The sequence below is a fragment of the Fukomys damarensis genome, unplaced genomic scaffold, assembly GCF_012274545.1.
Source record: "Fukomys damarensis isolate Sample0158 unplaced genomic scaffold, DMR_v1.0_HiC HiC_scaffold_32, whole genome shotgun sequence".
Classification (NCBI taxonomy): domain Eukaryota; kingdom Metazoa; phylum Chordata; class Mammalia; order Rodentia; family Bathyergidae; genus Fukomys; species Fukomys damarensis.
Window position 1 is genome coordinate 10,700,806 of NW_022900944.1, and position 14,792 is coordinate 10,715,597.

Genomic DNA, 14,792 nt, shown 5'->3' on the forward strand with positions numbered 1-14,792 from the left:
TCTATTTGCATCTGTTCTGTGGATTCCATTTTTCCCTATGTTGGGATTCCATCAAGTTGCTCCTCTATTTTTTTTTAATCTGTGTCTGCTCCTCTATTTTTTTTAATCTGTGTCTGCTCTAGGTTTATTAATTGTGTCTTACTTTAAGGGGACATATCTGCTGTTATCTGAGGTATTATTTCTGATTTCATTTTTTCCAGGTCCTCTTTTCTTGCCACTTCAGGGAGTACAGCAGTTGAGTATGAGACTGTTCCATCTTGTTACCCTTTGGTGGTGCCCTATTCTTCATAGCATATTAAAAAAACTTTCAGTGGTATTTTAAATACTTCAACTAAGCAATTTCATGTGACTTGTGATTTACCTCAGCTATTTAATATATATCAGTGCCTCTGGGCATCTCCCAGTTAGGTGATTCTTTAGGACCTTTGCAGTTCAATATTTTTTAGATGCTACAGAACTGTGAGTGTGCATAGGAAACTGAGAAAACACCCAAGAACCAGGTGTTCTGAAAAGCAGAAGAAACCCCAGGTTGTGACATTTTGATCCTAAGGGAGAGAGTAGGTAAATGAGGATGGACTATAATAGGCAGCCAGCTTACAGCTGGACTGAAAGCTGGTTGGCAATTCTGAGATCTTCCATGCTCAAAATGAAAATGCACATCCAGTAACAAGACTTTTCCTTCAAAATGCAGATTTTGACTTAGGATTTATAGAGTAAGGGCCAAGACTCTATTTCTAACATCTTCCCTAGTCAAGCTGCTGCTGCTTCTATAAGCCCCTTTAGTAGCAAGAGGTACTTTTCTTCTTTTCAAAAGAGGGTGCCTCAGAAGAAGAGACCAACCTCAGCAAGATGGTGATGAAATTTTGGGCCAATTTTGCTCAAAATGGGTAAGGTCAATAGCAGAGATGGGGCAGGATTGGTGAACAGATTGGGAAGTAGTGGCTTCTAAAGTCTGAGTGAGCAAACCCTTGTGACCTTGTGACCATGTGCTCTGACAATGACAATGCTCCAGGCCGAACCAGGAAATGTGGTGTTCCCATCTCACGAGTGCAAGAGCCTGACTGAACCAGAGCAACTCCATGTTGACCAGCAAATGACCTAGAGACTGTCGCTCCCCCCAATCCCTTATAGGATAACTAATGATTAATTGTGACTTGTTAGGTAACTGCTTTGAAGTAGCTGGGAAACTAAATGGAAACTGTAGTGAACACAGAGACCCAACACAAATCACGCCACTCCTTACTTGCCTGTAGTTGAATGTTCTGAACATTATAATCTAAGTTGTAAATGGAATAATGGATAATCGCTCTGCTGATCATTAGTACATGATGGTCAAGTATATGCTTGATGACCACTAGCTCAGATCAACTGATTCTTTGCCTTTGTCCTCTTCCTGTAAGTTTTAAGTGTAAACCCCCCCTTAGCACTATATAAAATGGCCTCTGTTTTTGAGCTAGCTGCATCTCTGAGCTACTTGGCTTAGGGAGTGCCGTCTGGCCAGACTAATAAAGGTCTATTTGCCAACTTGCCTGGTGTGTTCCTTCCTGGGTGACTCTCGCTGTCCGACAAGCCCAGCATCATGGAAGCCTCTTGGCTGTTCATGCTCCAGGAGTAAAAGTGAGACTTAAGTCTTACAACAAGGTTTTTGTTTCTCCTGGTAGAGATAAACCAACAAATCCCATCCTGGGTGACTCGCTGTCCGACAAGCCCAGCATCATGGAAGCCTCTTGGCTGTTCATGCTCCAGGAGTAAAAGTGAGACTTAAGTCTTACAACAAGGTTTTTGTTTCTCCTGGTAGAGATAAACCAACAAATCCCTGCAAATCTCAGAGAATTGTTGAAACTATACACAGCAGCTTTGAAGAATTTTTCTGATTTTCTTTCCAGAAACCCCAACTCAGAAAGGTGGCCGTATGAACCGGAGGAAAGTTACCTGCAGATTGGTGTCACTACCCAAGTAATTTAGGAGCTGAAAGACAAGGAAGTGACTTTGTGGGTGGAGCTCAGGGCCCCAGAGGCATTGGAGAAGATACACCAAAGAAAACACACTGAGCTCTGAACAATGAACTGGCCTCTAGGGGTCAGTGGAGCTCAAACAGGTGTACCCCATAGAAGATGTTTGTCAGCTATACAGGCATCTTGTGGTGTTGGTGTATTACAGGTGGGAGTAAGAGAGGCCATAGAGAGATTACATTTGTACTCGTGGTTTCAATTTGAAGAATAAATGTATTTTTGGAGATCAAATCAGTATTTGTGTTTTGGACTGAATATGAACCCTTCCTGCTCCTAGAGAGGATGATAGCACAGAGACCACAGGAGAAAGCTGCCTCTGCAGGGGTGACTTAGTGAATTATTATCCCTGAAACCTGAAGGAGAACTGCCTCACCTTTCACCTACCGGTGGGAGATGTCATATATGTGAGACAAATGACTCTAAAGAGTTTACACAAGTGCTAAAAATCAAATGTGAGCTAGTATTCCTTTCCTGTATAAATATTATCCATTCGATAACTCTGTCCTTTAATTGGAGAATTAATTTTTTTACATTTTAGTTAATTATTGATAGGATAGGTCATATTAGAGTATTACATGACTTGTTTTCTAGTTTCCTTGTATTTCTTTTCTTTCTTCCCCTTGTATAGTCTTGGTGGGTAAATGAATTAATCTAGTACCGTACTGTGTTTTGATGTCTTGCTTATTATTATTTGGTTTGTTTACTAGAGATTTTTGCTTTGTGGTTACCATGAGACTTACACAATCAACCTTTGGTTATAACAAGCTATTTTGAGATGATAGCAACTTAACATGATAGTAAAGGTAAGAACAAGGCACTACACAATTTCAAGAGAAGGGCAGGTTGCATCAGGCCCAAGGCTGGAATAGAGGTGGCTGAAATGCAAGACTTTCCCACTGCTGCTCAGACTTCTGCCCAATGCTTAAATTGTTATAGGCTCTGTCTGTAAGCTTTACCTTTCGTGGAGGCCTTCAGTTGCTATAGGATGCTAGATCTCATTGCGTCATACCTGACACTTCACTCAGACAAAACCTCCCACTGGATTTCATGCCTTGCTCTAAAGCAGGTGTAATCGTGCTCCTTGATCTACCATCACCCAAGGTTGGAAAAGCAGCAGAGGCAGTCTGCCACCTGACTCGTTCCCTAGGTTTTGCCCGGTTGATGGGTGTCATAGGGCTTTACCCAGCCCTGGATTTTACTGTGGCAGAACTGGTACTAGTCTTGAAGACTAAGGCTTGGACACAGTTAGTGTATCTGGGACAAATATAGGCTTGGATTGTCCCCTTGTATGGAAACAGTGATAACACACATCTGGCCCAGTGTATCATCTAGTGGTTAAATAGTGCAAGGGAATATAAACCAAGAGAAAAAATAAGCAACCTTATTAGAATGGCTGGAAAGTTGGGTAAAATAAACCAGATCATGAAGAGTTGAATAAAGACCTGATCCTTCATTGTCCAGATGATGTCATATTCTCACAAGCATCAAGAAATCATGACCTCACCCAGTCCTCAAATTAAGGGCCCAGACTAAAACAGCAATAATCTATAGGGGAGAACTCACAGATAAGCAACTGTTTTAAGGAAACTCAGTGAATTTGAATCTATATACTCCCCCAAACAAGAGGTATCTCTTGCACTGGCTGCTTAGTGTTAAAAGGGGGACGATGTTGGCATGCCGGTAAGTCCTTCCTTCCTACCTTCTATATGTCTCTTCATTTTCTTTCTTCATTCTTTCTTTTTTTTTTGGTACGGTGAATCAAACTCAGGTCCTTGCAATTGCCAGGAAGGCAGCAGCGCCACTGAGCTAAATCCCTTCAATTTCTTCTATTAAAGCCGTAACTATGCTCTGTCATCTGATTTCCTTAGCTCTTGAGCTGAAGTTTGGTGCATAAATAGCTGTTCGATTTGTTCATCTGTAGGGAGAGTTCACCAAAGGATCTTAGTTGCCATCTTACTCTGCCAAATTTTAAATATTATTTGCAATATCAAAATTGTCAGAAGGGCCAGGGATTTGGCTCAGTGGTTCTGCCACCTGTCTAGCAAGGCCCCGAGTTCAATCCCTTGTATTAAAAAAAAAAAAAATTTCAGAAGAAGATGGACAATGACAAATTCAGGCTTTTAAAACATTACTGTTGTTAAATTTTAGAAGTTCACATCCCTAAAAAGCCCCATCACTCCAGGCTCATTAGTAATGCAAACATATATTTCACAGTCCTCTTCTACTTTCCCATCATTGTAAATACCTAAAATATCCAATCATTTTCTCATTGTAAAATAAGAAATTTAGAAAATTAGAAAAAAGAAATTTAGAAAAAAAAGAAATACTTTTTTTCCCCTCAAACCATCCTTAATTCATTAAAACAAATCAAACTACAACTCTAGGGATGAATATCAGTCTTCACTTGCTCATGTCTCTGGGTAGCAGGAGATGAGATCTTGTGGAATTTATTAACAAATAGTTAAATTAGAAACCAATGCCAATAAGTTATAACCTTTCTTTTTCAAAATGTTAGTACCTGTTTGCAATACATCATGATTACATTCACCATGGGGAGTTAGTACTTGTACATAACACACCCTAATTCCATTTTTTAAATCCCATTCTACTCCCTTCCCTTTGCCCTCCCTCCATATCTTGCTCTCCTTCTCTTTTGCAAAGATCTATTTTCATTTTTCTTATTATCTTTTATTTTGCTCTTTATTTATACCTTGGGATTCTCATATAAGAGAAACTATGTAATATTTAACCTTGTGTGCCCGATTTATTTATGTTGTAATGTTTCTTTTTAATTTTGAAAAAAGGAAAATATGTCATCAGTGACCCAAAAAGACTAAATTCGGGAAGAACAAAGGTCAAAGCCTACAGTTTTATCTTTTGCAGTTTTCCTGTCTAGGGCAAGGTGTTGGTAAATAGTTGAAGAATGAATAGATAAATGGATGGATTGATGACTAGAACCAGGGACGGCAGAGAAATGGAGTTCATTAACTGTAAGAACATTGTGTTCAAAAACCCCTGCCCAGAAAGTTAAAGAGTTATACAGTCCTGGAGGTGCACAGGTCCAGACAAGACCATATACTGGGAATATTATAAAGCCAATTTACACATTAGAAGGGGATTGGATGAGTATAGTTTTCCTTGCAAACATTAGAACTTTGAACTCTAGGAAATGGCAGCCTGGGAAATTACAGGTCATTTCCTAATCTCCCAGATGGGTTCCTCTGGGACTCTGAGGTACTCTAAAATGGTCAAGCTTGTTCTAAGGACTCCAGACCAAAGGTTTACAGGCCAGAAGGTGGCTGCCTGCTAGTACCTGTCTTTCAGAAGCTCACAGTGTTCTGAGAGTAGAATGTTACAAGAGAGACTCTTATGTAAGAAGTTGTTGGATGAATTTCTGAAGTTGTGTAATCTGAAACTTGAATACAGGCTATTCAAATAGTGCAGGATAAACTCCAGTGGGGCGGGGCTTGGTGGTCTCAGGAGACATCCAGGGAGGGTTTTAAAAGAGGAGAAACATTTCTGCAATTGGGCTGGGTGAGCTGGAGGTGAGTCTCAAGCTCCGGGGTAGGAACCAGTTCACCACCCCCTGGGAGCAGCCTGGAGACTTCACTGGCATCAGAGCGGCTGTCCTTCCAAGATGTGGCTCTGTGCTCTGGTCTTCGTCTTTCTCACCACTTTCACAGTCTGGGGTGAGTCCTTCTGAAATACAAATACGAAGAAGTACATTTGGAAATTCTAGTCTTTAGTGGAGGTACAAGGAGAAGTGTAGAAAGCAAGGGCATGACAAAGTGAGCTTTTGTAGTGGCTCACTCTCTGGACTTGGACTTGGAGCAGCTGAGCCTCACTATCCTGGGATATGGGGGAGGAACAACTGGCTGAGAGTCCAGCTGCAGGCCCCCGGTGCAAGAGGACAATGAGATAACCTTATGCCTTACACAGGAGGAATTAAGAGAGCATTTTATTTCCAACTCCATTATTAGTCTAGATTTGGTCCAGTCATGGAAGGTTCTTAGCAGAATTAAATAATCAATTCAGGAATAAAAGTGAGGATCTGAATCCCAATTATATGCTTTTAAACTGTGTGTTTTGGGGAAATGCACTCAATTTAGCTGTCTGTAGATTACTTCACCTCTAAAACAGGGAAAGGGCCAGATGTGGTAACGCATGTCTGTAATCCTAGTACTCAAGAGGCTGAGGCAGGAGAATCACTTCTTGAGAATCACTGTTTGAGGGCAGCCTGGGCTCCATAGAGAGTTCAAGGTGAGTCTGAACTATATATTGAATGAATGAAGAAAGAAAAAGAAAGAAAATAGAGATGTTAATAGCCTATTTCACTGGGGCTGTGATGAGGATCAAATTATTTCTATGTCTAAAGTACTTATGATTAATAGTGCCTGGTCGAGAGAAAGTATTCAAGGGATGAGTAAAAGAATTAATTTTAAATAGAGTGTATTAATAGGAAATTTGACATATAGAAAAATTAGGAAAGGACCTAACGGTCATTAAAAAGAGAATTTGTTACAGATTCCAAGAGGAGGAGGGCACATGGGGAAGCAGTGGGGATAAGAAAGAGGAAGAGGAAAGGAGGTGCAAATGTGGGCAAGGATCTTTATGTGGTTTCCACTGGAAGAGAGAGAGGAGGCAGAGGAAGCTGGTTTGGGGTTGGTTAGTAGGACTTATCTTTGGAGATTTGAGAACACCTGGGCTGTCCCAGCAGTCTGAAGCCTGGTTCTGGGTGATTCGGGTAGGTGATTGGTAGCCAAAATATGAAACACTAATAAAGGAGTTGTTTGGGATGTGGGCGCTAGATGGGTTGGATTCTGGGGGTAATAGTTTTTCCAGTCAGTAGAGCATCACAGATCAAAGCACCAGATGCATGCACACACATGCACACTCACACACACCACACACACACACACACACACACAATATTAGCATTTAGACAGCTAAATTGAGTGCATTTCCCCAAAACACACAGTTTAATATGAGGCACTTGTTGAGGAGTGTAGGAAACTAGAACGCACATCTGGTACATAGTAACTGCTCAGTACTTGCGCATTGCATGTAACCTAAGGGGTGATGGCTGTTATCCATCTTGATTAAGCCACTCACACCATCCACATTTTCAGCCTGGGTAGTCTGGCTTCTACCCATTTCATCTGGCTGGAAAGTTATCACTAAGCTAATGCAGGCTATGGCTAGAAATGTCTGCCCAGACTTTACCTCCCTCACCTCTTTGGAGCACTCTGCACTCCTGCCAGGTCCTCCTCCTCTTCTTCCTGTGCTGCCCTGATGCTGTGCACTTCTCCTGCCTTCTCTCTGGTGGATATGCTCAGTCTCACTGCAGCTGTCTTTGTGCTTTATTCTCAGCTCATTCTCTTCTCTCACACAGGTCTGCAGTGAGGTCACATCCGCACCCATGCTGTGCACACTCACCTTCAGATGTTCACCTACCCATCCCTCACCACCCACTTCTCATCTTGTGGTGCCCTCACCCTATACCATCTTCTTACCTGGATTCTGACTCCCCCGCTGAGCCTGACTGACATCGCATAGCTACTGTTCAGTCTCCTCCTTCTCCTTCTACAGACTTACACCTGGTCAGGGACCAAGTCCTCTTCCCCGGTTCCTCATCTACATCTCCATATTTTTGCATAACATTTATTTTTTTCTTTTAGTTACAAAAAGGGATCTATATTCATTGCAGAAGAGAACACAAGGAAATAAAGCATCCTGAAATGCTACCACCTGTGGACATTTCAATATACTTGTTTCCGGGAAGTGCATGTAGATGTGACTGGTGATGATTAACCAAAGAACAAAAGGAGACAAATATGTTATTTGCTCTTAACAACATGAAGCATGGACCTAGATTTCTTTTTATACTGACTTTCAAATAGGGCATATACAAATGATCCATAACCTAGGATGTTTTAATGGTATTTTGACTTCTGATTTCCCAACTTCAGAATCCTGAATTTATTAGAACATAGGACCATTTGTATATGCCTCCCAGAAAATTGATCCTAGTGTAATTTGTAATCATTAAGAACAACAAAAACAACATCAATCTCTACAGCATGGAACAGAAGATTCCAGGGCTAGATATGATCAAGGATCTAAAGTTGCCTTGCCTCAGGAAGTCAAATGGTGAATAAAGCAAGAAAGTAGAACACGCAATGGATCGTAGACAGAAACACACAGGGCCTGGCTGGAATAGAGTGAGTAACTTATGGACACCAATAGATGGAGTCCATGGTTTGGAATCCTAAACCATCTCGGCCTCAGTTTCTTCTCAAGTAAAACAAGGCTCTCAGTCTCAGCTACAGCTGCCTCTGTGCTGTGGAAGGAAGATCAGAGTACTTCACTTCATTCCCATAGCAGGTAGAACCAAGACTGAGGAGGAATCTTCAGGGAGATGAAGAACAATTATCTCTTCTCAAGAATGGAGCAGCAGGAACTGTCTCCTCTCTGGATGGACTTGTGAGAGCCACACAAAGAATATTCTAGAACCTTATGTTGTCTTTTATTTCATATCTGTTTTTGTCTTTATTAAATTTATTGGTATATATTAAGTATACAACACAGTTGCATTCATCATTGGGATCTTGTACTTATACATGACTTATCAGGTTCTTATTTTCCCTCATTCCCCAGCCCTCCCCTTAATCCATTCACCCTTCCCTGTTTACAAAGACATTGTTTCCATGTTTTTCCTTTTCACAATTTTTTCTTTTCCCTTTCCCCTATTCCTCCCACTTCCTCCACTCTTTTAGACTTTTCTTCCTACTACACAATATCAATTATACATTGTAATCCTTATTTACACTTTTACACACCTGAGAAACTATTCTGTATTTATACATGTGTGACTTATTAATTTTACTTAAGAGTATGGCCTCAATGTGCATCCACTTAGCTATAAATCTCCCTAGTTTCTCATTCTTTATGGCTGAGTAGTACTACATTTTATATTTTAAAAACACATCTTCTTTGTCCTGTCTTCAGCTGATGGGCAATTGGGCTGTTTTCAAGTTTTAGCTATTATAAACTGTGCCACTATAAACATGGGTGTTCATATATCGCTGTGGCATGACTCTTTTTTATTCTTTTAGGAAAATACTCAGCAGAGGAAGAGCTAGGTCAAATGGGACTTCTAATCCTAGTTGTTTGAGGTATCTGCCTATTGATAACTGTTTCTGCTGCTTATTTGCCCCCTGAATAAAATATAGCCCTTCTGGCTGGTGTTTGAGACTCTGTCTGACAGGCACCCACTCATTCCAGGCTTATCTTCCATTCTGCATGGACTCCATCTAGTGATGTCCATAGATCACTCATCCTATTCCAGCCAGGCCCTGTGAGTTGCTGTCTCTAACCCCCTACCTTCTTGTTTGCTCCCCATCCCCTTTTTACTTGATTTACTCACACCTCCCAGCTCCTCCATGTCCCCATTAGAAAGACTTCACTCCACCTTCCAACTACTCTAGCACCTTCCCACCTTCCTGGTTCCTCTTCCAGGACATAGCCTCTTTCTTTCCAGAGTTAAGTCACATTTGTCTGTGGCTTCTTCTCCCTACAAGGTCAGCCCTCCCTAGAGGCCACCTTTTGTTCATCCTTTTATCTAGTAAGAAGCTCAGCTCCTGCATCTTAATGGATATATGCTTTCAGGAGATTCAAAGAATGAAACTAATTATCTTGTTCACTCACAGAAGCTCTCTTTGCATTGAGTTTGCCTGAATGCTTTTCTATCCACAGTTCCAATTTACTTCTTCAGCCATCTCTTTCAGTTAGGAAGGACAATTTTCCTCAGCCTTGTTTTACATGAGAAGAAATTGAGATATAGACAGTTTGAGTAACTTATTCAAGCCGATATGCCTAGAAAAAGGAAAACCTACCTGTAATCCAGGTCTCACTTTTCCTTCATGATGTGTCCTCATTTCCTGTCTGTGTCCATTTCTCAGGGCACCCGTCCTCGCCACCTGTGGTGAATACAGTGCATGGAAAGGTCCTGGGGAAGTACGTCAGCCTGGAAGGAGTTGCACAGCCTGTAGCAGTCTTCCTGGGAGTCCCATTTGCCAAACCCCCTCTTGGATCCCTGAGGTTTGCTCCTCCAGAACCTGCAGATCCATGGAGCTTTGTGAAGAACACCACCTCATATCCTCCTATGTAAGCTTTGGCCTCTTTCAAGGGGATATTTGTCTCACAGGGATGCAGGAGAAACCAAGGCAATCCTGTGATTGGCTTATCCTTTGTTTTGACATCCTCAAGGGTGCTGTGGAACCCTGGAGACATTCTAGAACTGCCATAGTTTTCCACACCTCTTCATCCGGCACATATTTACTAAGCACTTGTCATCTGCTAGGCGTATCTTAGGTTCAGAGAATCCATCAGTCAGCAACAATAAAAATAAAGACACCCTATCTTCATATAACATACATTCCAAGAAGGAGACAGAGAATAAACAATATGCAAGGTAAAAATGAACTAGGCAATATGCTAAAATATCACTGTGGTTCAGAAAAAGTTGAGATACAGGAGAAAAGTAGTGACTCAATCCCTTCTCTATCCTGATCTCACCAGGGCTGAGTAGTAATGTGGGTAAAAGTGTGCAAGAGAGGTGTGGTGCACTTAAGGTTCACTTTAAGTGGGGTGCCCTGAGTTCACTCCCTGGCACATTTCACTCCCAGGTGTATCTATATACCTAGATATGGGCCCAGAAAGGGACAGTGAGATCCAGTTAACTTTGTCAGCTGTCAGGAAGCCCCAAATTTTCTGCTGACACCCATACCCATCCAGTCAGATCTTACTCATCTCCTCATTCTCCTGAGTGAAATCTGAGAATTTACCCACTCCTGTTTCTGGCTGGCTCCTTTAAAAAATAATATTCACTGTTTTACTTTCTGATTGCAAATACAATACATATATATCTCTAAAAAATCAGGAAATACAGAGAAGTAAAGGTAAAAAATCTAAAATCATGTACAATTTCACCACTCAGAGAGAACTGCTGTTAGTATCTGAGATGGTGTTTTCTAGTTTTTTATCTGTGGCATACCTTCTTCCTTGGAAGCTGGGCATGGTGGCGCACACCTGTGGGGAGGCTGAGGCAGGAGGATAGCTGTGAGTTCAAGACCAGCCTGGGCTACATAGTGAGTTCCAGGTCAGTTTCAACTACATAGTGAGACCCTGTGTCAAAAAACAAAAAATAAAACAAAACAAAACCTTCTTCCTTAGAAATGGATCAAACTTTCACTTTGGATCACTGCCTTGCCTATATATACCTGGGCTACAGTGAGTTCCAGGTCAGTTTCAACTACATAGTGAGACCCTGTGTCAAAAAACAAAAAATAAAACAAAACAAAACCTTCTTCCTTAGAAATGGATCAAACTTTCACTTTGGATCACTGCCTTGCCTATATATACATATAATATCAAAACCATTCTATGTTATTGATTGTCACACCCTGACATTTATTAGCTGCTCTAAATTCAGTACTGAAATGCAATTTACTTCATCAGTCTCTTATTTGGAGGTCAATAAGTTTTTGATGCTCTTGACATTGTAAATACAATTTTGGTGAACACATAGTGAAATCAATATAAATAATCATGAGTAGTCTAGGATAAATTCCAACAAATAACATTTCTGAACAAAGAGTATGTACATTCTGTGAAATTTTCCTCTGGAAATATTCCAACTATGTAACAGTCTTTCCACTGATATCACCTCTAATTAATAGTCCCTTGCCAATACATGGGTTTATAAAAAAATTATTTTTGGCTATAAAATAAATTAAATAATAATATGACAACAAAATGTAACATAACAGTTTTAACAATTATAAATACAATTTTAGTTTTTATTTTGAATTTATCTAAATAGTGAAGCTGAGCATTTTATTTTGCTATTGAATTTTTAGTTTTGTGAATATTATGTTCCTTGCATTTGATGATTTCAGTTAATATATTCTCAATCTGGAACTCATCTTTGCTGTCTCAGATTCTACCACTTGATAGCTGGGTCATCCTGGCACCTTAGAACCTAAATTACCTCTTCTGCAACCTAGAGGCAGTGATTCCTCCTTAGGGGTCCATCGAGATCTTGAAGTATTGCTTATAATGTACTTGTAAATATAAGTACCATGGATCTTCCTGGCTATGTGACCTTGGGCAGGTTATCTAACCTTTCTATGCCTCAGTTTTCTTATCTATAAAATGAGAAGAATAATAGAACTTATACCTAGGGCTGATCTGAGGCTTGCCTGAGTTAATTAATAAGGAAAATTTAAATTAGTGCCTGGCATGTAGGGAGAATTCAGTACGTGTTACTAATTCTAATCTGTGTTGGATCTTTAAGACCTTATTAGGGCAGCAGAGAGTGATTTCCTGAAACAAGTTCATGAAAGAATCTTAACATGTTGAGGCTATAATGCCCTTACTAAAGCATGTCCTTCACTTAAACCTAGAAGATTGGATCCCAAAGCAGGAAAGGAATTCACTAAAAATCTACTGGCCTATCAGTGGCAAGACAGGCCTGGAATGCAGTCTGCTGAGGTTGTCCCACAAAGATGACTTGCCTAACCTGCGGGGGGTTACCTACAATTTGAGGGATTTTTCATGGTTGAAGAAAGTCTTTCTTATATTAGAACATGTTTATCTGGTGGGGAACTTAGTCACTCTGAAGCCCAGGAGAGAGCAGGGCCCATCCCAGAAGGGCAGGGAATGTTGCCATCTAGGACAGATCAGCATGGGGGCAGCTCCTGTCCGGGCCCAGGTTATCCCAAGGACATTGGGACAGGGAGGGGTGCTAAGACTTTCTCACTCTGCATGGTATGGAAGGAGTCCAAAGAGTCACAGGGTTCCCACTGGGGCCCTTAGATAGCCTCCTACGCATTCCAATGACCTCAGCCTAGTGACAGCAACTCCACTCTTAGGCTTGAACTTTCCAGTGCAAGGTCCAGCCCCAGGGCCACTTGTACCTTCCACTTGGTTGAACCTCAGGTGTTCTTTCTCCTCTCCCAGGTGCTCTCAGGATGCAGTGGCAGGCCAGGTGCTCTCAGAGATGTTTACCAACAGAAAGGAGGACATTCCTCTCAAGTTTTCTGAAGACTGTCTGTACCTAAATATTTACACTCCTGCCGACTTGACAAAGAAAAGCAGACTGCCCGTAAGCTTGGGAACATTGGGCAGCAATATCGAGTTCTAGCACCCAGGATCACCCAGCACAGGGGCATCAGGAAAGCAGCTTGGCAAGGGGACACCAGGAGTCAGGACTGATTCAGGGCTCTAAAGCTTCCTTTCACCACAGAAAATACAAGTTTTCCTTACCTTGTTTTGCCTTAGTGGCCTCAGGCATCAGAGGAGAATAATGTCCAGCTGGAAGGCATACTTTATTTTTTTCAAGTTGTCTCATATTGATAGAACAAGAACACTTAGTCTTAGCTACTAAATTTAGCCTCTCATCCAGAGAACAACTAAGACATAATTAGAGCTGAAGCAGTCTAAGAGAAAGAAGGATATTTATGGAAAGAAACAGCGAGACTCAGATGGGGGAAGGGAGTTCCCACAGTAGGGTTGAATACAAGAGCTTAGGTTTTTTATCTTTAAACCAGAGCTTTTTGACACAGATTGATAAATGGTGCAGTATTCACTTTTGTACACACAACACATTGGGCAGTGTTCTTTATACTGCGAAAACTTTCACTGTTCCATGACCAAAGGTTGTTGGAACACAGCTTGGGGGAATCTCAGAAGCATTTTCCTTGCTTTTGCTAACCATGCGCAGTTACATTTTAACTTATTTCTCTCTCTAGTTATCCTTAGCTCAGGTTGGTGCTCCAGTGAGACAGCATTTCCCAAATAAAGGCCATAGGTGAGGAGAGGGGAGTGCATGCTGGAAAAGAGGCAGCCCTGGAGTGAAGGAGGGTGGGAGTCAGCAACCAGCCAATCTCCCATAAACACCCTGGCATGGAGCCCAGGAGTAGAAGATCAGGGATGTACACCAGGGAGTTGGTCCTTCATATGGTGGAGAAGAAACCTGGTCTTTAGTAGTTATTGGTAGGAGACCCTGCAGCTGTGAGCACAAGTCTTAGAACTATAAGGTCTGGGTTTAATGCTGGGTCTGCCTTTGACTGAGAGCCCTGGGCAATTTCTACACTTCTCTCAGCTTCTGTTTCCTCAAATGGGATTAATCACGTATAAGCATTCAATGACTGTCAAGTTTAATCTCAGCTCTGTTGAGTATGCGGAACCAGCACTGAAGACACAATAGTTAGAGTTGCAGGAAGATCTTTCCCCTGCCCTATCAGTCTAGCTGCAGCATTGTGCCATGGGAGCAGGGAGTGGACAGCTGATTATATGGGCTCTGGGGCCAGACCAGGTACCTGGTTCAAGTTCTGCTGGTGGTAATTAATAGCTATAAAATCATATGCAGGTAAACTGCTTCAGTTTTCCTGTGAAATAGAACAATATTGGTACTTAGCTTATGGATATGTTATTCTAATCAACTGAGAGCATTTCATAGTGCATATTTCATTTTATGACTTTTTATTAGAGTTATTATTACAGTATTATTAAGGTTTTTTTTCCCTGCAATGTGAGCTCTTTCTATCCAAAAATATGAATTGTTGTATCCCCTCTCATCTTCAATTCTTATCACAGTTTCTGGCACAAAAATAGCTTCTCAGACAGTATAACCCAGATAACCAAAGCCTCCTTGGAAGATGTGGATGAAAGCTGGGCTCAGAAAAGTGGGAAGACTTGGCCTTCAGAGGAGGTAGA

General features: G+C 41.3%; 1 protein-coding gene across 3 annotated transcripts in view; it reads left to right on the forward strand.

Annotated features, from left to right (window-relative positions):
* Positions 1–5,473: 5,473 nt before the first annotated feature.
* Positions 5,474–14,792, forward strand: part of LOC104860586 (liver carboxylesterase 1) — a 31,171-nt gene continuing 21,852 nt past the window's right edge. Inside the window, exons 1-3 of one of the 3 annotated variants that reach the window (XM_010621830.3) lie at positions 5,474–5,701; positions 9,974–10,178; positions 13,035–13,179. In XM_010621830.3, coding sequence (XP_010620132.1) covers positions 5,650–5,701; positions 9,974–10,178; positions 13,035–13,179 — 402 coding nt within the window. In that variant the 5' untranslated portion in view covers positions 5,474–5,649. Of the gene's footprint in view, positions 5,702–9,973; positions 10,179–13,034; positions 13,180–14,792 lie in introns of those variants that run through there. The other 2 variants (XM_010621831.3, XM_019207155.2) reach the window with 2 other exon arrangements.